Source organism: Oncorhynchus mykiss, chromosome 26 (genome assembly GCF_013265735.2).
Source record: "Oncorhynchus mykiss isolate Arlee chromosome 26, USDA_OmykA_1.1, whole genome shotgun sequence".
Lineage (NCBI taxonomy): Eukaryota > Metazoa > Chordata > Actinopteri > Salmoniformes > Salmonidae > Oncorhynchus > Oncorhynchus mykiss.
In genome coordinates this window covers 21570922-21598797 of record NC_048590.1, presented here as the reverse complement: position 1 = coordinate 21598797, position 27876 = coordinate 21570922, and the positions used below count along the sequence as shown (strand labels likewise).

The following is a 27876-nucleotide window of genomic DNA, read 5'->3' as shown; positions in this document are numbered from 1 at the left end:
GAGTGATTGCCTCTGGCTACATGTTAGAGAGGGAAGGAGAGCCATCAATAGAAGTTTGAAAGCTCTGTGTGTGGCAATTCAACAGCTTGAGGCTGTAAGTCCGGACCAGAGGGAATCACTAGACCAGAACATGTAACTGCGATACCCAAACCGCATGGAAGGAGTCCCCTCTGAACTTATTGCATGTGTTTAAAGAAGGACGTTTGTGTCAATTTGTTACTGTAGCATGAACGTGTATACATTTTTCCTGAACTTAATTAATACAACACTTCCCAGAGTAACGCTCTGGGCGTAGTGGGTGCGAAGTCAGGCGCAGGAAGCAGAGAGTACAGGGTAGTGCTATTTATTGCACACACGGCAAACATAAGCCACCCCACGAAACACCGGGCGCACAACAAAACAAATGCCCCAAACACGGGGACTCAAATAGTCCGGAGAAAAACCCACAAACGAAACACTTCAACATCGAACGTGCTCAGAGCAACACAAAACAATCCTGCGCAAAGAGCCGGCGGGCCTACTGGCTAACATAGCCCTACTAATCAGCCTACACACAAAACAGGTGAAACCAATAAGCAGAAAGGGAAAAAGGGATCAGTGGCAGCTAGTAGGCCAGTGACGCCGAGCGCCGAGCGCCACCCGAACAGGAAGGAGTCGTGACACCCAGTCAACTGCGAGTACTAAGTTTGTCTAGGTTCAGGGCCAAATGTAACTTCTGGTCTCAAGGAGGGTGAAATCATAGACTGTTTAAAGGTACAGATGGTTTTCCTCTGGTTAGGAATATATGAAGGACACAATAACCTACAGTATGTTTTGCTAAATTGCACATTTTCTGAACGAATTGGTGAGCATCGCTGCTGAAGCACGACAGAGATAAAAATTTAAAAAAGAGATTCTATCAATGTTTTTTTCCCTCTTGTTTGACTGAGCTTAACTGAGTGGCTTGGGTGTACTTGGGTGAACAAATCTATTCTTACAAATGAATCTAGGCCTATTATCTGTACTGCCAGTGTGTGTGAGCATGTTTTAAATAATTTTTATGGCAAGGATAAAATATTTAATGTCCAGTAAACTGGATAAAATATATGTTACTCTAAACATGTATAAATCATCTTTCTTTACTAGAAAGAGTGATTCAGTTTTACAGTTTCTCAATTCTCTGGCTAATTTTTTGAAACAGTCTTAACATTCTCTAAACTGTAAGCGCAATTGTCACAACTGTCTTATGGGACATCACAAGTCTACTGCATATCTGCAAAATGTAGTAACTCATCCAAAACATTTAAGTCATGCTTCAAAACATAGTTATTGTGTCAGTAAATTGGCCAATGCCACCAAAATGAAAAGTTTTTGTCATCGTGTGAGCCGTACTGGTCAAAATGTTTAGATGTTTTTTCACCATGGCAGTCAAGCCAGGAAATGGTTGTTATATACAAATGTCAGTTCTGTTGTGCATTTTTGTTGACACTGACTGCTTACTGTACTATACAAGAATGTGTGTATCACACAGAGCTTTTTAGATATGTCATGTCATAGATATGTCATAGATATGTATGACTGATTTTGATCATTCCATGTCATAGATATGTATGACTGATTTTGATCATTCCATGTCATAGATATGTATGACTGATTTTGATCATTGAATGGATCATTTTTTGGCTCAATTATCGACTGATCAGTTTTGATCAGCAAAGTCGTTGTTGTGCAAAATGTAGACAATTGTACTTGCTGTTTTGCACACGTGTCAAAACACGTGCAATTTGCTCAAAATGAATAAGACTTTCAAATCTGGTGTGAACAAGAAACTAAATGTTCAGAGATTTTAACTTATTGTTTTTGAAAAAATATATATTTCTCATTCGATAATTGAGCCAAAGCATTGAGAAAAACTGCATTATTTGTCCGTATATATTCCTCAATTACCAATGACAAATCTAGGTTACTGAGTGAAAGTGATAGTTAAAAACATACAGTAGCCTAATCATGCCATTGCTACTGGACACGCAGTGGAAATCAGAAAGAAGACTTACTGTATGGGTTGGAATGAAAAACTGATGGACATGAATAATGTGACGTGGCCTTCCCCGAGGAGTCAGTGTAGGCCACGCCCCCTCGCGCACGGCGCTGTCCAGTACCAGAAGCTGCTAGTGCTGTCAGAAACACTGAGCGGAGGCGCGCACTTGAGCTGCATTATCCGGAGAGCTGGGCATGCAGACTGCTGCTGGAGTGGAGACAGAGAAGACAGCGAAAGTTGCCTAGAGCTAGAGCAATGAATCAAACCACGACAATGAACAGCATTTTTGTGAATTCAATGTTCTAGATTATAATTCATCCGAAATTTTAGAGGACTTAAAATACATATTTTTCGAAATGATTAAGGGGCCTAAAGTGACAGCATAACACCACTCAGTGTGGTACAACTGACAACAGTCATGATTTGGACTATTTTAATATGCTATTTCGTGACATCTGTACTTGGGAATAAGACAGAGGAAAGGATACCGTTCTTTCATGGACATGTATTCGAGAACTCCGAGCCGGGATCCAAAGTAAACGGTCTCAGCATCCCTGTGAAGCGGGTTGACGCGCAGAGATGGTGTTCCAACTCCGGTATGCATCTGAAACTCTTGGGAGACGGAAGCAAAGATTTCAATGTATTTGCCCACCACAAACGCGGACACATACTTCTGAAAACCTCGATCGTCCTGGACAGAGAGGAGCGCTCCGAGTACCTGCTCAGCCTGGGTCTTTGCTGCCAAAGCTGCGCCACCACTGACCTTGTGGTCGCAGAAGTTGCATCTGTGAAAGTGGACGTTTTGGACACTAATGACCACGAGCCAACATTCCCTAATGCTGATATAAAAATTCATCTGGACGACGCCACTGCTCTGCGGTCTGTGGTGTATAAAGTGACCGCGGAGGATACAGACCACGGGAAAAATGCTGAACTCATTTACTTTGCTCTTCCCAAAAATTGCAGTTTCTACGTCGTTCCAAAAACTGGAGATGTACTGCTTGTGGACTCTATATTGGGTCTTACCGCCCCCATAAAGTTTAACGTGTTTGCGATGGACCACGGTTGGCCCTCGCGGACCAGTCAGAGTATTGAAATAGAGATTAATCCCCGGCAATGGCCAGCGGTTCGACCGCCATCCCAGGGCGAACCGAAAATCAGACTACCTCGGAAGTCGAGGTCCCTGCTAGAGTCGGACGAGCCGGTTGTAATAAATGTTTCCGAGGATGCCAGTATCGGTTCTGTTGTAGTGAACTTATACCCAGTGAGGTTTCAGGCTGCCAGCTTTGAGTTGATGGATCCCGGTGCGGACAGCTCGCCGGTCACGGTGAGTCGGGACAGCGGAGATATAGTAATTACACGGCGCCTTGACCGGGAGACGGATCCTCTCGTGGAGATTACTGTGAAAGTTCAGGATAAAAGAGGTGAGAGTGCCTTTGCAATTATATATTGCTGCTTCAATGTTGTTTCTCTCTTCAACGTACCGCGTTAAAGACATTATTATCTATAAGTGTATTTTTTCTCTCTTTAACTTAAGGGCCTCTGTAAAGTAATTATGGGCCACAGTTTGGTCTAAATTTGCCTTCTGAATCGACGTGGAGAACTGACAACATAAACTACTCATATAGCCTCTCTGTAAAAGTGTCTGGCTTTAAAGTGCAATGATTTAAAAATGTATTCGTTTCTGTGGTTACATGTTTAATAAACACCCACAGCTTTGCCTTCATGATCCCAAGAGGTTGAAACCATGCGTATGCGTAAATTATGCATGGAGAGACGTGCACCTTGTAAATAGTTACCCTGGGAAAAATGTAATGTGCACAAGTCGAGCTTATAATACACAACATAAATTCACATTATACTACGATTTGTTGTCTGCATATGTTTTATTGTATTAGTGCAGATGTTCTGAATTTACAGGAGGCGTGCGCGGATGCTACTGTTTCTAATGACTCGATCACACCGACAGGTGTTTTTGCATTTTGGTACACCTGCGTTTGCCTTGCAGCATTGCGTTGCAGAGCGTTTTTTTTTTTTTTTTTTTTGGGGGGGGGGGGGGGGGGTGCATAACACCTCGATCACATCAACAGGGATTGGTGTTTTGGTACTCCATGTGTAACTCTGTGTTGTCTGCTCATACTGCTATGCTTTATCTTGGCCAGGTCGCAGTTGCAAATGAGAACTTGTTCTCAACTAGCCTACCTGGTTAAATAAAGGTGAAATAAAAAAATAAAATAAAAAACACCAGAAGTACATTCATTTCGATATGGAATTCTGAGTTTCCTTGCAGCATTGCATTGCAGAGGAAGTTGCAGTGCGTGCTGTGTGGTGCATACGTTGGCTTTATCGATGCGAACTGTATGAGTAGACGGCTTGACAGAAATGGTAGCAGAAGGCGAATGTGGAACTTTTTTTGCACACATAACCAGATGATGCTGTATACCATTTTGCGCAAAACATTTTTGTCGTTGTGATCGAGGCATACCTGTAGGTTAATAATTATCACCTGCAGAAATGGCTCCATTCATGTACTCTTTGAGAGCCAGGCTACAGCTAAAATTGCATTGCTAATGCAATAATATGTGTTATCTGCACTGCTCGCATTGGTAATCCTGCGCCCAGCATATGTGAACCTGTCTGACCATGGATTTATAATGAGTGCTCAACCTCCTTAGTGTTGGCCGCAGCAGCTCCAATTGACACATACAATTTGTATAATTGCACGAAATTAGCTGTAAAACTGCAACAAAAAGTGTTGTAAAGCAAATGTATTTGTTTACCTTTTGTAAATAAAATGCCCTTTCTGCGAAGTGATCCCTCTGTACATATTAATTCTAGTTTTTAATTACGGTGCTGAGTTAATTTAAGTTAATGTGTAGCAACTAATTGTATAGCGAATAGGCTATGTATTTGTAGATCGACTGAGGTGAATGAACCTACAGCAACCAATGTGATAATGGATGGGGTAATCTTTGCTTGTGTTTTAGTTTTTGCTGTTCTCCAAATAGCATTTGAGTTTTTAAATCGTATAGAAATGCAGTACATGAGCTTCAACACACACCGACCTCACAAAAAATCTGACCCTGGCTATGGCCCTGTGTCTCAGGCATGATAAACCGCATTGTTTGAAGTGATAGGTGATGTGCTATCTTTTGGGTTTTGAGTGGGGACCTGTAGATTATTGTAGCCAGGGCCTGCAGTATTGGCTGTGTTTAGTGTTCATATTTGCAAATGTATACATTTGCCAGTTGCCTCTGTCAGGCAGAAGTACAACCCACATTTTTATGTTTAATTGCTCAGTTGCCATGCACTGTGCTAGAAAAAAAAGTGCAATATTTGACCCAGCTGTTCTAAAGTGATGGGCGAATTACACAATATCTGCGTTCATGCAGATGGTCATTCAACCAGTGCTGCCTGTCTACAACAACGAGAACAGGGAACTTGACGTCTGTGTGTGCAAAGATGGCGCGCTCTGCATTCATTTCTAGGCTATGTGAAGTATGGGGGCCTTTTTACATGCATTAGAGTGAATAAAAAACCCATAATTTCTCGATTTCTCATTTCCATCGCTGAGTGTTGTGAAATTATTGAATGAATCCTAAAATTGGTGTGTGGTTCAGGTATTAATTAACCACTGTTTTTTAATGATCAAATAACCTACTTGACTTGATTTCAAATGTTCTAGCAGACACCAGTGTTTAATATGGACAAATCTGTGCTCTGGGAACCGGAATTTCATGTGGTGGGAATGTGGTGGAGTCTAATCCTTTTTTGAGTGGAGATCCTGTCGACCTGGCTCCATATGCTGGCATTATCCATGTAATCCCATCTCATACACGTTCTCATTTCTGGGATTTAGAATTTGCAGCACAGTTTGTTGGAGAACTCGTGCACTTCGAGGGAATAGAGAGGCCTTAAAGTAATGCGTTTATCGCGAACAGTGTGCTCCATGGCCCACTCACATTTTTCCGCGGTATACATGCGCTGCGCAGCCGAGGTCCGCTACAACCACCCCTGAATGAGTTGTTGCCAGGGTTGTTGATTTAATTAGCTCGGCCTTTGGTGTTTTCATTACTGTCTGTCTGTGTGCTTGTCCCGTGGCCCGAAGACCAGAACCTTCTGTAGACGTTGCGTGTCTGGCAAAGAGGGTGTGTGTGTGTGTGAACTGCGAGATAGCTTCTCGGAAGCCAGGGGATTCACAGTAATGAGGTAAAAACAGCTGGCTTCAATCAAGTATGAGAGGTGTGTCAGTTGACCTCACTTATAACAGTATCTGTGAACTAGACCAACTCCCTATTGAGTACATGTAGACGAGCACGCATGATATTCTACATCTAAATTTGTGCTACTAAATTTAGTATGGTATGTTATGTTTCTTATGGTTTGTAATAATTTGTGGATGGCAATCACCCATTTTGTATGACTTGTTACGAATTACAATTCATATTATATGTTAACAATTTACAAAACGTACAATTATGTTACGAATTTGAAAAACTTAGAATATGTTACAAATGTGTAAAATGTACAGTATGTAACGAATTCTAGTTAGGTGGCTGAAGTTAGCTAGCTCACTAATGTTATCTTTGCTAGGGATTAGGGTTAAGGGTTAGGTTTAGGAGTTAGGTTAAAAGGTTAAGTTTAGGAGTTAGGTTAAAGGGTTAAATGGTTAGGGGAAGGGTTAGCTAACATACTAAGTAGTTGCAAAGTAGCTAACAAGTAATCAACGTAGCTAATCAGCTAAAGTTGTACGTGATGAGATTCGAACTCATAACCTTCGGGTTGCTAGAAATTCACATTATACACCCACTAATCCACCTCGACCAGCCACCCTCCTTTCGTTTTTGCGTTAAATAACCATTTGTCTCATGTATCCATACCAAACATAATATATCATACTAAATGGAGTGCCGTGGATTTACATAGAGAATAACACGGAATGTTCTGAGACCAGGTGGATCCTACAGGAGAGTAGGAGCATGCAGTCAGAGACAGATGGAAAATGAAAATATATTGTCTGTTATTACTTTATTTATCAGGATCAAACAGCCACTGCTATATATCTTCAAACAGCATATTGTATTGCACATTGTTAGCCGTCATACAGACATGCACACTCAGCGATGCACACGTTTCTGCCTAGTGCCAGTGAGTGAGCTAGGCTGTGGTTTGATAACAGAGCTCTGCTGCAGCTTGTATATCGTGCTTATTCATTCTGTGACCGTCCCCTTCTCACCTACCTCCACTGGTCAGTTGATTCTCTTTATTAACTGACCAGTGGAGGTAGGAGAGAAGGAGGTGAGGTGAAATACTGGCTGGCCTGGGGTGAAATAGCCTTCTCATGTGAGTTGGTATCTACTCTCTATTAGCTTTTCTGAGGGGAGTCACCCAGGGCTCTTTCCGTTATCTGGCGTTGGGGGAGAGCAGAGCACCACTTGAATCCTATATGGTTATTCCTATCTCTGTCTGGCTGTCTGTCTGTCTGTGTTATCCAATAACACTGGCCTCAGCCTTACCCTGGCTGTCTCAGCCACCTAAGTGGTCCCAAAAACACCCAGCCCCACAGACCTGGGCCCTCTGTTTCTCCCTTTATCCCTTCCTCCCTCCCTCTCTTGCTCCCTCCCTGCCTCCTTCACGTCTTCTCTGAACTCCACGCTCTGAAGTCTCTCTTCCTAATTGCTGTGTGAACTCTGTAATATGGAAATAGAAGGCCTCTTTAGCTGTGTATTGGTTGAGGCTATGGGCTCCTGTTTGATATGTCTGGTCTCCATGATATTGCTGCAGTGGGATCAATTAATGTGTGCGTGGGGACGGAGAGGGGGAGCGTGTGTGCAGATCAAACAGGCGTGTGGCGCCAGACTTCCCGTCTTAACACTCTCTGCCTTGCGGCCCTTTTTACTATCTCTATATCACATCAGGGTCATCATCACTCTGTCTCTCACGCTCTCTCTCAATCATAGCATGTTTTTTCTCTTTCCTTCCACCATCTCTCTTTCTCTCTTACCTTCTCCTCTTTCTCCCTTTAGCTCCTCCTCTCTCTCTCTCTCTCTCTCTCAATTCAATTCAACTCAATTCAATTCAATTCAATTTAAGGGCTTTATTGGCACGGGAAACATATATTTACATTGCCAACGTAAGTAAAATAGATGATTACAAAAGTGAAATAAACAATAAAAATGAACAGTAAACATTACACTCTCTCGCTGTCTCTCTGCTGTTTAACACATCGTATCAGACCTCTGTCTGTCAAGTCGCCCTGAGTGGTTGTGTGATCTTTTCTCTCATACAGAACATGCTATGACTGTCAAAGGCATCAATATGATGGGGTGCATATTTGTCTTGCTGAAGCACGCTTGAAGCTGGCATAACTCTCAATCAAACTGACAAAGAACTGACTACCGCGTCCGATGCGCATTGAGTTTGACAAGAACCCCAAACGTGTTATATACACAGTGGATCTGATCATTCCCCATCCCTTCTCCTCGATTTATCTATCCACCATAGTGTTTGACTGTTTGATCCACACAGAGAGAGCTGGGATTTGGATTTGAGCAGAAGTTGATAGGTTTTCGGGGACTTAATTCCTCTCCTCCCTGGTGTTACTGTTAATCTGATTGGGGAAGAGCCTGGAAATTAAACAGCATATGGGAGGCTTCATCTCTCAGGGAACCAGAATATTGTGTGCTTGCTCACATGTACACAACACAAGTTAAATTAGTTTCTCTCTCCCCTCCCCACCCCCTCTCCAAAACACGTACACACGCTGTGCAAACACGCATAGACATACATGAAGACGCATACATCCAAACCCACAGAACATATGCACACAACACACACCTACGCAGCATATGCTCCGATGCAAACATTCTCACCTGCTGTAAATACCCTCGCTTGCACTCGGCTCGCACATACATTGCCCTGGTATGATCCATGAGCAGAATGTATACCTGTGAACTTCTACAAACTCTCTCTCTTTCTCTTTTTCTGTACTTCACACCCTCTTTTCTCTCTCCTCCACTCTCTCAGTTTCATCTCATCCCTCAGTCAGTCATTTCACAAATACACACACACACACGCACACGCACACACACATACTGTACCTTGCACAACAAGCTTAGCAGATTTAAAGAATAATAGAACGATTATAGATTTATATCATGCGGTTCTAATAAATTGCATGTGATCTGGAAGCAGATATTCACAAAAATACATACACTACCGTTCAAAAGTTTGGGGTCACGTAGAAATGTCCTTGTTTTTTAAAGAAGAGCACTTTGTTTGTCCATCAAATTAACATCAAATGTATCAGAAATACAGTGTTGATATTGTTAATGTTGTAGATGACTATTGTAGCTGGAAATGTCAGATTTTTAATGGAATATCTACATAGGCGTACAGAGGCCCATTATCAGAAACCATCACTCCTGTGATCCAATGGCACGTTGTGTTAGCTAATCCAAGTTTAATATTTTAAAAGGCTAATTGATCATTAGAAAACCCTTTTGCAATTATGTTAGCACAGCTGAAAACTGTTTTTCTGATTAAAGAAGCAATAAAACTGGCCTTCTTAAGACTAGTTGAGTATCTGGTGCATCAGCATTTGTGGGTTCGATTACAGGTTCAAAATGGCCAGAAACAAAGACCTTTCTTCTGAAACTCGTCAGCCTATTCTTGTTCTCAGAAATTAAGGCTATTCCATGCAAGAAATTACCAAGAAACTGAAGATCTCGTACAACGCTGTGTACTACTCCCTTCACAGAACTGCGTAAACGGGCTCTAACTAGAATAGAAAGAGGAGTGGGAGGCCCCAGTGCACAACTGAGCAAGAGGACAAGTACATTAGAGTGTCTAGTTTGAGACTGGCAGCTTCATTAAATAGTACCCACAAAACACTAGTCTCAATGTCAATAGTGAGGAGGCGACTCTGGGATGCTGGACTTCTAGGCAGATTTCCTCTGTCCACTGTCTGTGTTTTATTGAAGTTCTCAAGTTTTAATGAAGCTGCCAAGTTGAGGACTTGTGAGGTATCTGTTTCTCAAACTAGACACTCTAATGTACTTGTCCTCTTGCTCTCTTGAGCGATTCTGTGAAGGGAGTAGTACACAGTGTTGTATGAGATCTTCAGTTTCTTGGCAATTTCTTGCATGGAACAGCCTTCATTTCTCAGAACAATAATAGACTGACGAGTTTCAGAAGAAAGCACTTTGTTTCTGGCCATTTTGAGGCCTTAATCAAACCCACAAATGATGATGCTCCAGATACTCAACTTGTTTAAAACCTGTTAGGCCTAGGCAGAATACTGCCCCCTTTGGAGGAATTGCGTGCCCATAGTAAACTGAAAAAAAATCTGTCCAAAAATTGCTAATATATGCATATAATAATTATTATTGGATAGAAAACACTCTAAAGCTTCTAAAACCGTTGGAATTATGTCTGTAAGTATAGCAGAACTCACAGGGCAGGCATTCTTCCAAACTAGTTTTGTGGTCATGAAAGTTGGGGCAACTTTGACGTGATCGCCCCCACCCTTCCCAACCAGCTATGGATCTGGGGACACTTTCTATGTCTTCCACTAGATGTCCTCATTCAGTAGAGCGTTTAATCGTTCAAATCCTGCGAGAATTGGCCCTATGGGAGTGAATTGAGTGAGTGCCGTGAGAAAATACCTGTGCGTTAGGGCGCGAATTGGTCCCAGCCATTCCTTTGTTCCAGCACTCCGGAGGAGAACTTACAATGACCGGTTGAATTGAAAATTGTTTTGTATGTTTACAACATCCTAAAGCTTGATTCTGCACTTAGTTTGACCTGTTTAGTCGACATATAATATGTAATTTTGAAGTTTTGATGCGCAACTTTTTGGGACCAGAGGAAATTTTGGGTGCATTTCAGCTGCTATTGCTAGCAGATGCTAATACAAAGACACAAGACTTGAAACCAAACAATGTTTTGGGTAAGTATGAACCCTTCCAGTACATTCTGAACGAAGACCATCAAAGGTAAGGGAATATTTCTGTTGTAAATTTGGGTTTCTGTTGACTCCAACATAGCGGAGAAATATTGCTTATGTCTGAGCGCCGTCTCAGATGATTGAATAGTGAGCAATTTCTGTGACGTTAAAAAGAAATGTGACAAAGCGATTGCATTAAGAAGCAGTGTATCTTTCTAACTATATGTAGAACATGTATATTTAGTCAAAGTTTATGATGTCTATTTATGTTATCTTGCGGCGCTATCTATAATTTCTACGGACTTTTTTGAGTATTTTCTGAACATGAATTCAATGTAAATGGATATTTATGGATATAAATGGCATATTATTGAGAAAAAAAAAATATGTACTGTGTACCATGTCCTATTACTGTCATCTGATGAAGATTTTCAAAAGGTTAGTGAATGATTTATTTTTTAATCCTGCTTTTATAATTTTATATTTTCTGGGACAAAATGGCTGCCTCGTCTTCGTTTCGGTGGTGGTCTAATATAAATATGTGGTGTGTTTTCGCCGTAAAACATTTAAAAAATCTGACATGCTGGGTAGATGAACAAAGTGTTTATCTTTCATTTGAGGTATTGGACTTGTTAATGTGTGGAGGTTAAATATTTCTAAGAATATTTTTGCATTGCCTGCGCCACGGTTTGAGCTGAACGGGGGGGGGGGGGGGGGGGGGGAGTGGCGTCGCTCGCGTCAACAGGCTAAAGAAGGCCAGTTTTCAGCTGTGCTAACATAGTTGCAAAACAGTCTTCTAATGATCAATTAGCATTTTAAAATGATAAACTTCGATTAGCTAACACAACGTGCCATTGGAACACAGGAGTGATGGTTGCTGATAATGGGCCTCTGTATATATATATATTCTATTAGAAATCACACGTTTCCAGCTACAATAGTCATCTACAACATTAACAATGTCAACACTGTATTTCTGATCAATTTGATGTTACTTTAGTGAACAAAAAATGTGCTTTTGTTTCAAAAACAAGGACATTTCTAAGTGACCCCAAACTTTTGAACCGTAGTGTATATGCATGATGAAAATAGATTTTCAGTTGAGTATATATACCCAAAGTTGATATTTATAGCCTCACTGTTGTGTATTTCTAAAATCCCATTGCCCAGCAATCTTCTTATAGTAGATTGAGTCAGCTTGGAAGGATTAGAAAGGCAGTGATGTGTAAAACAACACACACTTAATTACTGGAAGATTGTAATGTATTAGGATTTACGGTGACGAAAGGGGACGAGAGAGGGAAGGAGATAATGCTTAAGGACTTATTGGAAGCTTTGGGCATTATACATGATTCAGAGGGGTTGGGTTAAATGCGGAAGACACATTTCATTTGGATGCATTCGGTTGTACAACTGACTAGGTATCCCCCTTTCCCCTTGCCCTTTCTATCCGTAGCTATGAAATGGGGTGAATGGCAAAGTGAGCATGTGAATATACTGCACGGTGCATAGTTTAGGAATCGAAAAACAGGTGCTGAAGATTGAGAGAGGGACATGTCACTAAATATGTGGCATGTGCATACTGTATATGCAAAAGCTCACCTTAGACAGAATACCACAAACACACAAACATGATGAGGCCCTGTCCGTCATCTTCTTGCTGTCACTACGCTCCCCCCCGCCAGGCGTGCGACCTCCGCAGTAGCAGCGGACATGGCTGTCAGTGTCACTTGTCACCAGGGTGTGTAACTGTGAGTGGCGGGGAGAGCGATCGATGGGTTTGACTGAGAGATCACACAGCGTTTAGTCAAGGCTCCGCTCCGCTCTCGCCGTCTGCTGTCGCTAAGACCATCACTGACCCAGCCCGACTCTCCATGATTGAGTTCTGCATTTGGATGAAGAAGATACATGTTGGAATAAAAGAACAGAACAGACGAGTTGCTGAGTGCCACCCACCCCCCTCCCCTCCTCTCCCACTCTCTGTCCCTGAATCTAGCATGCCTTCACAAATTAGGAATTTGTCACTGCATTTCTTTGCCAGTTATTGTGGCATTTGACGGAATGTCTGTGAGAGTGGGAGTGGGTGTGTGTGTGTGCGTGTGCATGTGTGCGTGCGAGCGTGGTGTTTGTGCGTGCGTGCGTATGTGTGTGTGCAAAGCAAGTGTTATATTTTTATGGTGAAAGCTCTTTCGTGCACGTGAGGCTACAATACGTTGACTTTTCCGGGGAATCTTTGAAGTGAGCTGTAGCATAGTACCCGATTGTGTCTGTTATTAAACAATTTGAAACTATGTTGTGTATGTGACTGGGTTTCATGTGTGGATATAAATATGGGCAGGTATGTTTAATGGTAAGGCTACAAGCGTAGGGCTGGATTGTTTTTGATTAAATCCCGCATGTCTATAAATATTGTATATGCATTTGTTCATATAGGTCAGAACATTGTTTTATATAGCCTACAGAAATTGGTTAAGTTATGACATGAAATAAGTGTGTTCATATGGGCAGGATATTGTATATACTGCCGACATTTGGTTGTTAAAATAAAAAATAAAAAAAAATAAAAAAGCGTATTACCTACAATAAGAAGTTTTGTTTGACAAAGCGTGGGTGCGTTTGTATGTGTGGTACAGAAGTGGGCAGAGCGCAGCCAGAATGACAGTAATCCTCTGGTGGATTAATTATCAGAAGGTGGCGTGGTTTTTGTCGAAACAGAAATGTAAACTATCAGGAGGCCGTCCAACTGAGGAACCCTCCAATCTCCAATGTGTCCCACTGCCAAATACCCTGGCAGCTCAATGTTTGCCATGCTGTATCCTTTCTCTCGCTCTCCCTCTCTGTCCTCCTACACTTTTCTGTTAATCTGAGTCTACTTATCTACCCTCCTTTCTGCCTTAGTTCCTCCTCTCCTCCCACAGTAACATTTTTCTATTACTGTAGTACTTCACTTCTCTCAGTCCAATTCTACCATCTAGCTCTCCCTGCTAGCTGTCTGCAGCTCTCTTGTTATTTCCTATTTTCCTCTGTTGGCTCACCATTCCTCTCTGCCTTCTTAGTTTCTGCCCATCCTGCTCATCCTCAACTTGCACTCTCTTCTCTCTCTCCTCCTCCTTGCTGAGTTGCCTCGCCAGACACATCCCTCTTTCATCCTGCTCTCTCCTTTTCTGATACACCCTCCAATCATCGATCGCCTCGTCAATCTGTCTCCAGTCAAACTTTGGTGGGATGTCTGCATGTTTTTTTTTTCTCTCTCTCTCTCTCTCTCTCTCTCTCTCTCTCCACAGCGCTGGATCTGCCTGCTCTCTGATTAGTTTATTTCCAATCTGCCGGCTGAATCTCAGCACACAGCAGCACAGTTGCCTAATTGCCTAATTGCCAGACTTAATCAAAGAGACAAACGAAGGGATGGGAGGCAGCTAGTGACCTTTTAGAGATGCCACGCTCCTCTCTTCCCCTCTCCCCTCCTCTACACACCTCTCCTCTCCTCGACTCTATTCTCCAGGAAGAGAGTTGCCAGCCAGCCAATCCAGCGTTTTAATATCGAGGCTGTCAGTAGACAAATGTGGCTGTTTTTGCAACCCCTTTCCATTTCTATCCCGGCCTAATGAGCAGCGTGACTCTCCAGCCAAGGAAGTGGGAAGCAATGGGCCAGTGCAGAACAATGGCCGTGCCGTCAGATCGTTTGTCTGAGAGAGCCAGAGCCCCACGTCGTTGCAGTCGCTCCTCGCTGGCCAGGCAGGCCATGAGTAATGGTGAGTTTGCACTCGGTCTACATTAGCGCGTGACCTCTTCATGTCAACAGCAGTCACTAATGGTCGCTCCGCGTCATTCAGCATAAAAGACACAGCGTGAACGATCTGATAGAAGACGAGGCACACACATCACATCACGGAGGCATGGCTAGGCAGGCAGGGAGGAAGAGAGGGCCCCACAAGGCACCGGAGATTTCCTTCTATCTGTGTTGGCTTCAAAACAGCAGCCTGTGTTTTCACAGCTCAACAAATACGGTCTTGAAACAGTGTCGGACCGGAGTGTAGGCTTTTCCCCCTAAGGAAGTTTCTTTGTGCTTTTTTGGTTTCTTTGTGTGTATTTGTGAATCTCTGTGTGTGTGACTTGGTTTTCTCTCAATCTATTATCAATACATCTCTCCATGCAGTCAGTCAGCGTGAGTAAGCCATCTCTGTGACAGGGCATTTGATGCACCTGTGTCCTTGCACGCTTCCTCCATACACTGGCACTTTGGCTTGTCAACATAGTCTAAATCTGCCTGTTATTATTTAACTGGTTCTGGCTGTTAATTTTCTCTCTTTTACCACTTTATACACTAACTGAACAAAAGTATCTGGACACTTGCTAGTCAAACATCTCATTACAAAATCATGGGCATTAATATGTATTTTTTTTGCTGCTATAACACTCTTCTGGGAAGGCTTTCCACTAGATGTTGGAACATTGCTGTGGGGACTTGCTTCCATTCAGCCATGAGCATTAGTGAGGTTGGGCACTGATGTTGGGCGATTAGGCCTGGCTCGCAGTCGGCGTTCCAATTCATCCCACAGGTGTTAGATGGGGTTGCAGTCAGGGCTCTGTGCAGGCCAGTCAGGTTTTTCCACACCAATCTCGGCAAACCATTTCTTTATGGACCTCGCTTTCTGCACAGGGGCATTGTCATGCTGAAACAGGAAAGGACCTTCTCCAAACTGTTGCCACAGTGTTGGAAGCACAGAATCATCTAGAATGTCACTGTATGCTGTAGCGTTAATATTTCCCTTCACTGGAACTAAGGGGCCTAGTCCAAACCAAGAAAATCAGCCCCAGACCATTATTCCTCCTCCACCAAACTTTAAAGTTGCCACTATGCATTCAGGCAGGTAGCGTTCTCCTGGCATCCTCCAAACCCAGATCCGTCCGTCGGACTGCCAGATGGTGAAGCGTGATTCATCACTCCAGAGAACGCCTATCCACTGCTCCTGAGTCCAATGGCCGGTGAGCTTTACACCACTCCAGCCGAAGCTTGCCATTGCTCATGGTGTACTTAGGCTGGTGTGCGGCCATGGAAATCTATTTCATGAAGCTCCCGACGAACAGTTCTTGTGCTGACGTTGCTTCCAGAGGCAGTTTGGAACTCAGTAGTGAGTGTTGCAACCGAGAACAGGCGATTTTACTAGCTAAGCACTTCAGCACTCGGCGGTTCCATTCTGTGAGCTGATGTGGACTACCCCTTCGCAGCTGAGCCATTGTTGCACCTAGACGTTTCCACTTCACAATAACAGCACTTACAATTGACCGGGGCAGGTCTAGCAGGGCAGAAATTTGGCGAACTGGAAAGGTGGCATCCTATGACGGTGCCACATTGAAAGTCACTGAGCTCTTCAGTAAGGCCATTCTACTGCCAATGTTTTTTTCTCTGGATTGCATGGCTGTGTGCTGGATTTTATACACCGGTCAGCACCGGGTGTGGCTGAAATAACCAAATCCACTCATTTGAAGGGGTGGCCACATACTTTTGTATATATGGTGTAGGTTAAGGCAACGTTTATTAGGATATAATTAGTGTTTTGGGGTTGTAAACTATTCCCATGGCAACCACTTAGACCTAGAGCACAATAACAGTGCATATACCCTCAAATTGATTATTAATCCTAAATGTGGCCTCTCTCAGAGTGAGTGCACTAAGTGCTCCTTATACGAGCCCAGAACACAAGACATTTAGCTCTCTGGTCTCTGCTGAGCACCTGGTGAGACTCTGGAGGAGAGGAAGGAGTAGATTACTCTCCCTCCTCATCTCCACCCTGCTCAATTAGTGGAGTTGGAGCAGCAGCAGGCCGCAGTATTGTAGAGTCTGGGTCTGGGAGAAGAGGAGAGCAGAACCCCATGCGCCACAGGGCTCGTCAAACAGCCAGCGGAGCACAGCCCTCTGACATCACAGGCTGCTCCTGATCAGGCCCATCAAAACAGGGATCACTAGGCTGTAGTGTGGAGTATAGCCTACTCAGGTTAAAGGCCTGCACAGACTGTATGATGTTAGCCACGTAATGCCACGATTCTACAGTCCCAGATAAAATTTCCACGTTGTGGGAAAAGTCTTAGGTTGTAAACGATTATTGGACGTCTTGACTCTTTCAGTGTAACAGGATCTAGGTCTGCCGAATAACTACCATTACATGCGTTCGTAGTTTCCAACAAAGTTCTTGTGTCAGAATTGTTGAGCCTTTATCGCAGGGCTCCCCAACTGGCAGATTTTATTTGTAGAAATGTTTTGGGGAGGGACATAACAGACTATAAAAACACCAGCAAATCAAAATCTGTTCCAACCCAATGGGGAAAACCTGGTTGAAAAGACGTCAGCATGATGTCTTCTTATGTTTTTAAACATATTTTTACTGACCAGAATATGACTTTTTCTGACCGCCATATGACCAGCTGGTCATAATTCTGACTACCATATTCTGTGTTATATTGTAGCCTACTGGTCATAGTTAATACCTCATAATTTCTATTGTGTTATTGACTGTACTTTTGTTTATCCTATGTGTAACTCTGTGTTGTTTTTTGTCGCACTGCTTTGCTTTATCTTGGCCAGGTCGCAGTTGTAAATGAGAACTTGTTCTCAACTCGCCTACCTGGTTAAATAAAGATTAAATAAAATTGTAAAAAAATAATCATAACCTGATAATGACTACCTAACAACAGCTTATTACCTATACTCTTAGAAAAAAGGGTTCCAACGAGGTTCTTCAGCTGTCCCCATAGAATAACCGTTTTTGGTTCCAGGCAAAACACATTTAGTTTCCATGTAGAACCCCCTGTGGAAAGGCTTCTACATGGAACCAAAAGGGTTATACCTGAAACCAAAATGGTTCTTCAAAGGGTTCTCCTATAGGACAACCGAAATAACGCTTTTAGGATCTAGATAGCACCTTTTTTTTCTAAGCGTGTACTGTAAAAAGTGTTGCAGGGGATAAAGTTGGATATTAAACATTTTGTTCGTAACATTTCTATCGGTTTCCATAGTTACCAATTAAAGTTCATCTGCAACATATTCTTACGTTTGAAATAGATCAAGCAATGGCCAAAAACAAATCTACACCACCATTCTTCACACATCTGCATACAATAATTGTTTCATGATTCACCCACAGAAATGACATGCATAGAAATACGTGGAGTATATAAAGGGCCCTTGTTTTATTTGATGAATGATTAATAAGAGTGGTGTGATGGGCTAGATCCTCATCAGGGACCTCTGAGCACAGAAGGCGATCTGGAGCGTCGTGGCCCTCTTGAAGAGTTGTGTGACGGGTTCGATCTGCAGTGAAAAGAATCAGCGCATTACAACTTTATCAATTTGAGATTTTATAAGCAAACTAAAAAAGGACATTCTTGAAGAAACTTGGACTCAGCTGGCTAAAAGTATTTCCATGGTACTAGATGAATAATTTTGTGACAGATGTAACTTTAATAAAGATAGAGATGTCTTTAATAAAGAGCAATTTGCTCATATACAGTGGGGCAAAAAATGTATTTAGTCAGCCACCAATTGTGCAAGTTCTCCCACTTAAAAAGATGAGAGAGAGGCCTGTCATTTTCATCATAGGAACACTTCAACTATGACAGACAAAATGAAAAAGAAAAATCCAGAAAATCACATTGTAGGATTTTTAATGAATTTATTTTCAATTCTCCCTCTCCTCCGGAACTGCACAAGTGTTCAAGTGAGTGACAGGGAGAATGAGTAAGAGAGAAATGGGAGAAACTTTACATGACTCACCAAGGGAAGTGTCTGTTGAATCAGGACACAAGGGTTTTGCACCTAAAAAAAGTGAAAGTTTAAGTGAAAATAGGATTTTATTTGCCTTATTAGAAGCGGTGCTATTTCAATTTGATCCACTTACACTACACTCTTAGAAAAAAGGGTTCCAAAAGTGTCCTCGGCTGTCCCACATAGGAAAAACGTTTTTGGCTTCCAGGTAGAACCATTTTGGCTTCCAGGTAGAACCCTCTGTGGAAAGAGTTCTACCTAGAACCAAAGGGTTCTCCTATCGCAGGGATCATCAACTAGATGCAGCCACAGGTTTTCTTGAGAGGATGGTTAGGGGGGTGGAACATAATTAGAAAAAAATGTAACCTGAAAATTGACCACAAGAAGCCCAAACGGATATAATATTTAACTAAAACAGAATCATTTCAAACGTTGCTTACATTTGTATACGACCTCATACTGTATCTCTCTCACTATTAAGCGTGGGCATACTTTGTAACAGATTTTGAAAATTATAATCACTTGAAGCTGATTTACTGGAGTTTAGAATGTTTTTCTAAGAGTGTAGGATCAGACAATCATGAGCAGCTAAGTAGCATGTCTCTTGAGGAATCCAGTCTCCGTGAGACCTGATGCAGAGAAAAACATTTCATGCTCATCAGCATAGCTCGTACAAACCTAGCTCTTACAAAGATGGTTAGTAGGAATCAACACACATTGAAGATCAGAATAACACACATCAACATTTCGCACATAACTTATTGTCAATGAGTATGGATTTAAGGAGGGGTGGTTCTTCTTTCTCCTTTCCCTGGGATGTGGTAGAATAGATCAGTGGTAGCTGAGTGGGTGGCCAAGCACTGCTGTAGAGGTCATTGACATGTTTCAAGAACTGTAAAGTCAAAGACGAATCATGATTAACCATTACCTAAGGTCTTCACTAAGTTGGACTTCGCCTAGTAAGTAGATTGACTATGTCGCCCCTCAGCAATCTGGCAGTTAGGCAGACAGATGGAGAGAGAGAAACATTTACATTTCTTAGTCAGCAGGCTGGATAACAACTGTACTTCTTTTTGCTCCCTCCTCCATCCGAGCTAGAAGATTCCTGCAAAAAGAGATCATTAATAATTAAAAAGGGTGTTGAGAGGTGTAACGTTAGAATGAGTGTTGGGGAGGAGCAGGAATTGGCCAAATGTATAGCTACAGTAGCAAATCTCTCCCTTGTCGTTCTTCTCCCCAACAAACCTCTGCTTCTCTTACAAAAGTAAAACAACAATGCAGGAGAACAGTGCCTGTCACTTAGCAGTTCAAAAAAAAAAAATAAACATTTAAAAAACACGTGTACATTTTTAGAAACTGCTGTTGTTTTTCAGCTGTGTTGTTGTGTAGTTTACCAGTCGCTCTGTCCCACCTGCCATATGGAATGTTGACGGATGCGCTCTAGGAGGCTGCCTGAATGCAGAGATCTATTGCTGCGTGTGAAGCACAGATTCCAATCCAAGTGTTAGCTGGAATTTCTGTTTCTTCTTCTTTAAGGTTACATGGCAGACTACTGTACGCCTATTGGTGTACTGCCACCACCTACTTCTACTTCAGGACTTGGTTGGCGGATTGCATCCAACTTTTAGGTGCATACACCGCCACTTACTGTGTTGTTGTGTGAGGCCATTCGTGACCTACCTACCTATTACATTCTTGATGTGGTAATACAAAATTGGGTAATGAAAAGAAAAATTGCCTTGCCAAATGTTGGCCCTCTTTAACAAAAAAACACTACCCCATTCCACTATTTAACACAATCTAATCCTACGCCGGACCTATGGTCCGAGTCGACAGAACACTGCCACGCAACACCCCCTGCAACTGTTCTGCAGTAAACCTTCACCATCCCCACCACAACCTCTATTTCTGTGACTTCCGAACCATTTCTGCAAACTTCCCCCATACCCACTCTTTTAAATTATTTGTTAACATTTTTGAATTTCAATAGCTCATTGGTCATATGACATACTGACTTCAAACTAGGTTCAGAATGTCCACTGACTACCCTTATATATTGCACACCCTTTAGTGTTGTGTTTATCCTTTCCTTTAACATTTATCTATAATAATTGGTAGTTCTCGGTATTTATTTTCCCAGTTTTTTATTTTTCCACAGTATTAAACAGCTGTACACAAGAGAGAGACAAATATCTAATTTCATCATTAATATCAATCATAACGGAAAATGGCAAAGTACGAGAGTCATGTTATTAATTGTCCAAAGCAGGGATGGAGAGTAAGCTAGTGAGGTAGGCTGCAGTGGGTTTGCTGGTCAATGCATATATTGAACATTTAAAAGTGCTTTCCTCACCATTTTAAACTTTTCAGGGAAGTTAGGAAACAATACACACAGGCAGTTAGGAAAGCAAAGGCTAGCTTTTTCAAACAGAAATTTGCACTCCGAAAAGTTCTGGGACACTGTAAAGTCCATGGAGAATAACATCACCTCCTCCCAGCTGCCCACTGCACAGAGACTAGGAAACACTGTCACCACCTATAAATCTACGATTATCGAGAGCCTTGCTTTCCACCTGGCTACCCCTACCCCGGTCAACAGCTCTGCACCCCCTACAGCAACTTGCCCAAGCCTCCCAATTTCTCCTTCACCCAAATCCAGATAGCTGATGTTCTGAAAGAGCTGCAAAATCAGGACCCCTACAAATCAGTTGGGCTAGAATATCTGGAACCTCTCTTCCCATAATTATCTGCCGCAATTGTTGCAACCCATATTACTAGCCTGTTCAACCTCTCTTTCGTATCATCTGAGATCCCCAAAGATTGGAAAGCTGCCGCGGTCATCCCCATCTAGACCCAAAGTGCAACAGACCTATACCTATCCTACCCTGCCTTTCTAAGGTCTTTGAAAGCCAAGTTAACAAACAGATTACCAATCTTTTCAAATCCCACCGTACCTTCTCCTCTATGCAATATGGTTTCCGAGCTGGTCATGGGTGCACCTCAGCCACGCTCAAGGTCCTAAACGATATCATAATCGCCATCGACAAAGGACAATACTGTGCAGCCGAATCTAGCTGAATCTAGTTTATGATCCCTGCTTTATCGTGCAGTGTGGCTGGTGTTACGAGCCGATCCCAGTGACTGACCAATAAGAACATGGCTGGCACTGACTATGCACTTAATAATACAATTATTGTGAATAGTCAAATGAATATAATTGTTCGATTTCAACTTTTACATGCTTTAAAAGAGAAAGAACGATTGTCCTAATAATCTTGTTTACATGACACTTCTGAAATCAGGCTACCTGATGGGAGTTTGATAAATGCAGAAATCCAGCAATCAAAAAAACCTACCACAGCGACCATGTTAATTTTTGTAATCCTATTTGATTCCGATTTGATTCTGAGTTCAGACATACAAAGTTTGTATGCGAAAACTTTCTATGATGCATACTTTCAGTTTTTCCAAACTCACTTCACTCGCTTCATAAAGGGAGCCTTGCGCTGAAATGGCACAGGTACAGATCAAATATGCCGCTGCAGTTGACATAGCCTCACAAGCCAATCGCAGAATGTGACGACAGAACTGAAGCAAATCGTACTATCTGGCCAGGTTAATATCAAGATTGTAATATGGTAACATTGCACATTAATAATGGTAAAATACTGAATCTGACATACAGTGTGGAAAGGCCTTTAGGGGGAGATGGGCTCAAAAGCACACACTAACAACTCACTGAGGGGAAAAACAGAGAAACATACAGAAACACAATAACAACTCACTGAGGAGATTGTGTGGAGGTCTAAAGAGAATAGACTGCACAAAAAAAAGTTAACACTGAAAGGCCTAAAGATACAGTACACTCTTAGAAAAGGTGCTACGTACAACCATATAGGGTTCTCCGGTTCGTACCCGTAGGGGAACCCTTTTTGCTGCTAGGTAGAACCCTTTACAGAGGTTTCTACCAAGAATCATTTTATCTTTGAAGGGTTCTTCCTATAACCCTCTTTGAATGGTTTCACCAGCCTTTATTAGCCTTTAAAATTCTTTATGACCATACATTACATACGGTATATAATAAGGCCTTCTTTGAGAGCCTAGTTGTACCCTAACACAGAGATGCTAGAGTGACGCTATTCAACAATTGGAACGTTCAAATCACCCACATTCAGAACAACTGCTAGGATAGTGAAGATTGAGTGACATATTGTAGACTACCCAAGTCATGTGAACTAGAATAACTCTCTCAGTAACCTTTGCAATAAGTCCAACTACTAGCATATTAGATTCGTTTAGGAAAATGAATGTTATTTATCTTTGCTTGATTAATCTTATGCAACACAATATGTAGTGGTTTCCTTTCATCTTTACCATAGCCACTGCCCTAGCCTGAAAGCAGAGTTGTTTCGTACGCATACAGTCCACATTCAAGGTTTCCAAAACATTCAATGAGATCCAGGGATATGGTGCAAAAAAATGTTTATTCTTCTTATGTCTAACAAAAAAAAGATTCTCCAATCAACTTAAAGCATAGATTAATTGACATGTAAAATACATAATATGACCTGTTTGTATGTCTGTATGGTCAAAAGACTATACCGCTCCTGTGTCACAGTACAATGAATGGGCAAGAGGGGAGGCCAAAAACTAAGTAAAACTAACAAAAAATGTATACACCCCATGTCGTACTCTTACATTCGTTGATGTCCCATATAGGACAAGAGTGTGTATGTATGTACTGTTATGTATGCGTGTGTGCGTGTGTGTGTGCGTGTGTGTGTGTGTGTGTGTGCGTGTGTGTGTGTGTGTGTGTGTTTGTCTCACTGCCGCCTCAAGGAGCAGACAGAGTTTATTGATAGGTCTCTGTAAGATATTGGTCTTGGTCTTAACCATGACGCTCCGAACAAGACCATTGGCCCCTGGCAAAGCCTCCACCACACACCCCATTAGCCAAGAGTTCCTTAGGGCGGTGTCATCAACGATGACAACAAGGTCACCAGGACTGAAGTTTCTTAGTTTTGTTCCAATCGTTCCGCTCCTGCATAAGTGGAAGATACTCCCTGATCCATCTCTCCCAGAAGAGGTCAGTGAAATATTGTACTTGCTTCCATCTCCTTCGTGAGTATACTTCGCTTTTCTGTAACAGTCCTGGTGGCAGGACTGACTTTGCTTTCAGATGAAGCAGATGGTTCGGAGTCAGGGGTTCTAGATCATTAGGGTAATTTGTTACAGTCCTGATTGGTCTGTCGTTCATAATCGCCTCAACTTCACACAAGGCTGTCTGCAAAGCCTCATCATACAGTACTTGCTCTTTAAGGACTGAATAGAGGATCTTTTTCACCAGTCAGATCAACCTCTCCAAAACCCCCCATGGTGGGCTCCAAAGGGAGGATTGAATGACCATGTCACTCCTTCCTTCAGTAATTCATATTGAATCTTGTTGTGATCCAGCTCTTCCAGAGCTTCTCCTAGCTCTCTGTGTTCCAACAAAATTTGTGCCATTGTCTGTTCTGATACTTGTTACCGGGCCCTTTCAACTGATGAACCTGCGCAGGGCATTGATGCAGGAATCAGTATCCTGATAACTAGCAACTTCTTAATGGACAGCTTGACTCACAAGTAAAGATCACACCATACCGCTTCACATGAACGCGGCCTCGCTTCACCTCTATGGGGCCGAAGTAATCTATGCCCACATGGGTGAAAGGTGGCAAATCAGGTGACACCCGATCTTGTGGAAGGTCGGCCATCTTCTGTTCTCCAGCTCTAGCTTGCATCCACCTGCAGAAGACACACCTCTTAAGGATCTTCCTTGTTAAGGAGTTGGCACAGGGTGTCCAATATCGCTGGTGAAGTCTAGAAAGCATGTGACCTCTCCCAGAGTGGCCGACCTGCTCATGGATGTGGAGTAAGATCAGTCTGGAGATGTATGAGTCTTTGGGCAGTATCATAGGATTCTTTAGTTCCGTAGGCATAGCAGCTTTGCTTAACCTTCCTCCAACTCTCAGAATGCCATTGTCAACAATTGGATAAAGCTTACAGATTGAGCCGCTTCTCTTGGCACATTGTTTTCCTTTCATAACTAGTGCAAATTCTTGTTTAAAGTGCTGTCATTGCTCAAATCGAATGATGACCTTTTCTGCTTCATATCGGTCATCTACAGACAGACATTCTTTTCAAAATGTCAGTTTGAACTTGTTAATTTGTTCCTTAAGTGAGTTTGTTAAACTCTGATCTGAACCTGGATCAGTTTTTGTGAGAACTTTCCTTTTATGGCTTAACTGTAGAAGAAGTCTCTTCAGTTTCAGTATCCAGGCAACTGCTTTCTTCAAGCTGTTCTATGTTGAATAGTACTCAGTTTGCTGGTCGGACTCTTTTTTTCCCCACACTTGTACTGTTTACGATGACGTCTTTTCTCACTTCTGGATCATCCGGAGGGATGGAGCCAAGCTCCTTGGGGACTTTTGGCCATTGTGTTTCTGATTTCTCCAGGAATTCCGGTCCTTTGCGCCATCTCTTTGAGTTCAGGAAAGTTTCAACATGTAACCCTCAAGGCATCATCGGCTGGGTTGTTTTTTGAGTTGAAATACCGCCACTGTTTTGCTTTCGATAGGTCACGGATCATAGCAACCCTATTAACCACAAAGGTATGGAATCTCTTGGTATCGTTGCGGATGTATTTTAGCACAGACTGGCTGTCTGTCCAGAAAGTTGACTCCTCAAGTTCTATCTGGAGCTCCAATCTTAACATCCTGTCCACTCGCACTGCCAATGTTGCTGCTGCAAGTTACAGTCTGGGGATCGTTATCTGCTTAAGTGGAGTCACCCTTGATTTCCCCAGTATGAATGCGATGTGGACCTTTTCCATACCATCTGTGAACCTAAGGTAGCTTGACGTGCCATAACCTTGTTCTCTTGCGTCACCGAAGTGATGCAGCTGTGCTGTCTTGACTTGACCAACGCTCTCAGGCATCATACACCTGTCAATGTGGAATCTGGACAGCTGGTCCAGCTCTGAGAGCCATCTTTTCCATGAAATAGAGTGTTCTTCGGGGATGACTTCGTCCCAGCCACACTTTAGCTTGCAGAGCGCTTGAAGAATTTCCTTTGCCTTTAATACGAATGGGGCGAGAACCTAATGGATCATAAACAGAGCTGACAGTTGAGAGAATACCTCTTCTTGTAAGGGGTCTGTCCTTGACAATGACTTGGAAGGTAAACACATCACTTTCAATGTTCCATCGGATTCCAGGTGCTCTTTCAACAGGCACAACTTGGAGAGGATATAGCACCAAAAAGATGTACCATCATTCTGTACTCCTCCAACATTTTGTTAGTATCCCCGTCCGGCCACCAAAGGAAACGCAGGAAGTCTAAGTCATCTTCATGGACACATACTTGATGGAATATTCCTTCGATGTCTGCCATCATGGCAATGTGCTCTTGCCTCAATCTTAGCAAGACGTGTTTGCCAGGTCAGGGCCTTGAAGGAGTTCACTGTTGAGAGATGTGCCTTTATAAGTTAATGAACAGTCAAACACCACTCGTATTGTTCCTTTGTCCTTATGGTGAACGCCATGGTGTGGTATGTACCATACCTTGCCTTTCTCTCTGAGGAGCTGTTCTTGTGGTACCTTCTCACGTAACCTTTTGTTTTCAACTTTTCCATGAAGCCTTTGTACTCTGCAGCTTAACCTTCATCCTTCTGGAACTTCCTGATAATATTGAGAGCCCACTGCTCTCCCATGTCACGATTGTTTGGCAGGACTACATCTTTGTGAAAGGGCAACGGTAAGTAGTAGTGATGGTCTTTGAGGACTCTGGAGCTTGATACTATCTCCTTAACTTACGATCCTCAGCTGACATCTCACTTTTCTCTTCATACTCTCTCTCAGGGAAGTCATGGTTGTACTGATTTACAAGAAGAACCCCCAGGTCTGCCATTGAGATACGATTGGCCATCACCGTAGGACGCCCAGATTCTTCTGCCATGGTACAATTGTTAAGAGGACCGTTCATCACCCATCCAAAGAGGGTTTTCACTGCATACCGTTGCCTTGGCTATTTATGATTTGCCAGGTTTCCATTGCCTTTGGAGCATTTACGCCAATCAGGAGTTTGACGTCTGCATCAATCTCCTTCAACTGAACCTCTTTCAGGTATGGCCACCTTTTGAGATCTTTGAGTGGGAATGTTCTCTCGTCACTGGGATCTTATTCTGGGTGTAGACCTTTGGTAATGCAAGAAATGTGTCGCCTTCCATATTGCCAATCTCTAATCCAGATATCTCCAAGCTCTTGGTAGGACTCTCCTGTCCCATTGTGCGTAGCAGAATTTCAGTCTCACTGCCTTTAGCTTCCTGCAGCCTCATGGGTCTCGCCGTGCAAAATGTTGCTGAGCTACCAGAATCGAGAAATGCAAAGGTTAACACAGACTTGCTTCCATTTGCCATTGTTTCTTAAACTGGCACAATTGCAAGTGCACAATCTGTACCGGCACCGGTAACTTCACCAGTTTCCAATGAAACAAGAGCACTGCTGACAGTCTCCCCCCGCTTTACTGCTACACCACTCATATCTGCCTTCAGACATCTAAATATCTCTCTTCCTTCAATGTGCAGGATAGTGGGGTGCTTTCTTTGACAGCTCTGACAGGTCATTCTTCTTTTACATTCTTTGCTTGAGTGTCCTCTCACCAAACAGCCAAAACAAATACCTTTTGATCTCAGAAACTCTACCTTGGATTTGTGTGGCTGTGTCTTCACTTGTTGGCAGTTAACCAATAAATGCTCACCAGCACAAAATACACATGAGATACTGGGAGCATCAGAAGGGTAGATGTCTGGTCTCTTTACTTTGAATGCTTGTTCTTTCAGAGGTTTTTCCAGAGTCGCAATCTTTCACGACAGCTACTGCAGTGGCAAAGCTGCTTCCCCTACTCTTGGACTTGAACTGCTGTTTAAAGTCAGCTGCTGTTTTGGTTTTTTAAAACTTTTTGTTGGACAGGGGATCTTGAATATCTCCATACAACGGATCCTGCAATATTTTGGCCTGTTTTTCCGTGAACGTCACAAGATCACTGAACTGGGGCCTCAGGTGGCTTCTCTCTAAAATACCACATGCTGTAGACTTTTTTTCCCCCTTAGTT

The 27876-nt window shown here is 42.6% G+C and overlaps 1 protein-coding gene across 1 annotated transcript in view; it reads left to right on the top strand.

Annotated features, from left to right (window-relative positions):
* Positions 1 to 2181: 2181 nt before the first annotated feature.
* The window catches only part of si:ch211-186j3.6 (neural-cadherin), a 220182-nt gene continuing 194487 nt past the window's right edge, over positions 2182 to 27876 (top strand). Inside the window, exon 1 of the mRNA XM_036963347.1 lies at positions 2182 to 3441. Coding sequence (XP_036819242.1) covers positions 2436 to 3441 — 1006 coding nt within the window. The 5' untranslated portion in view covers positions 2182 to 2435. The remainder of the gene's footprint in view (positions 3442 to 27876) is intronic.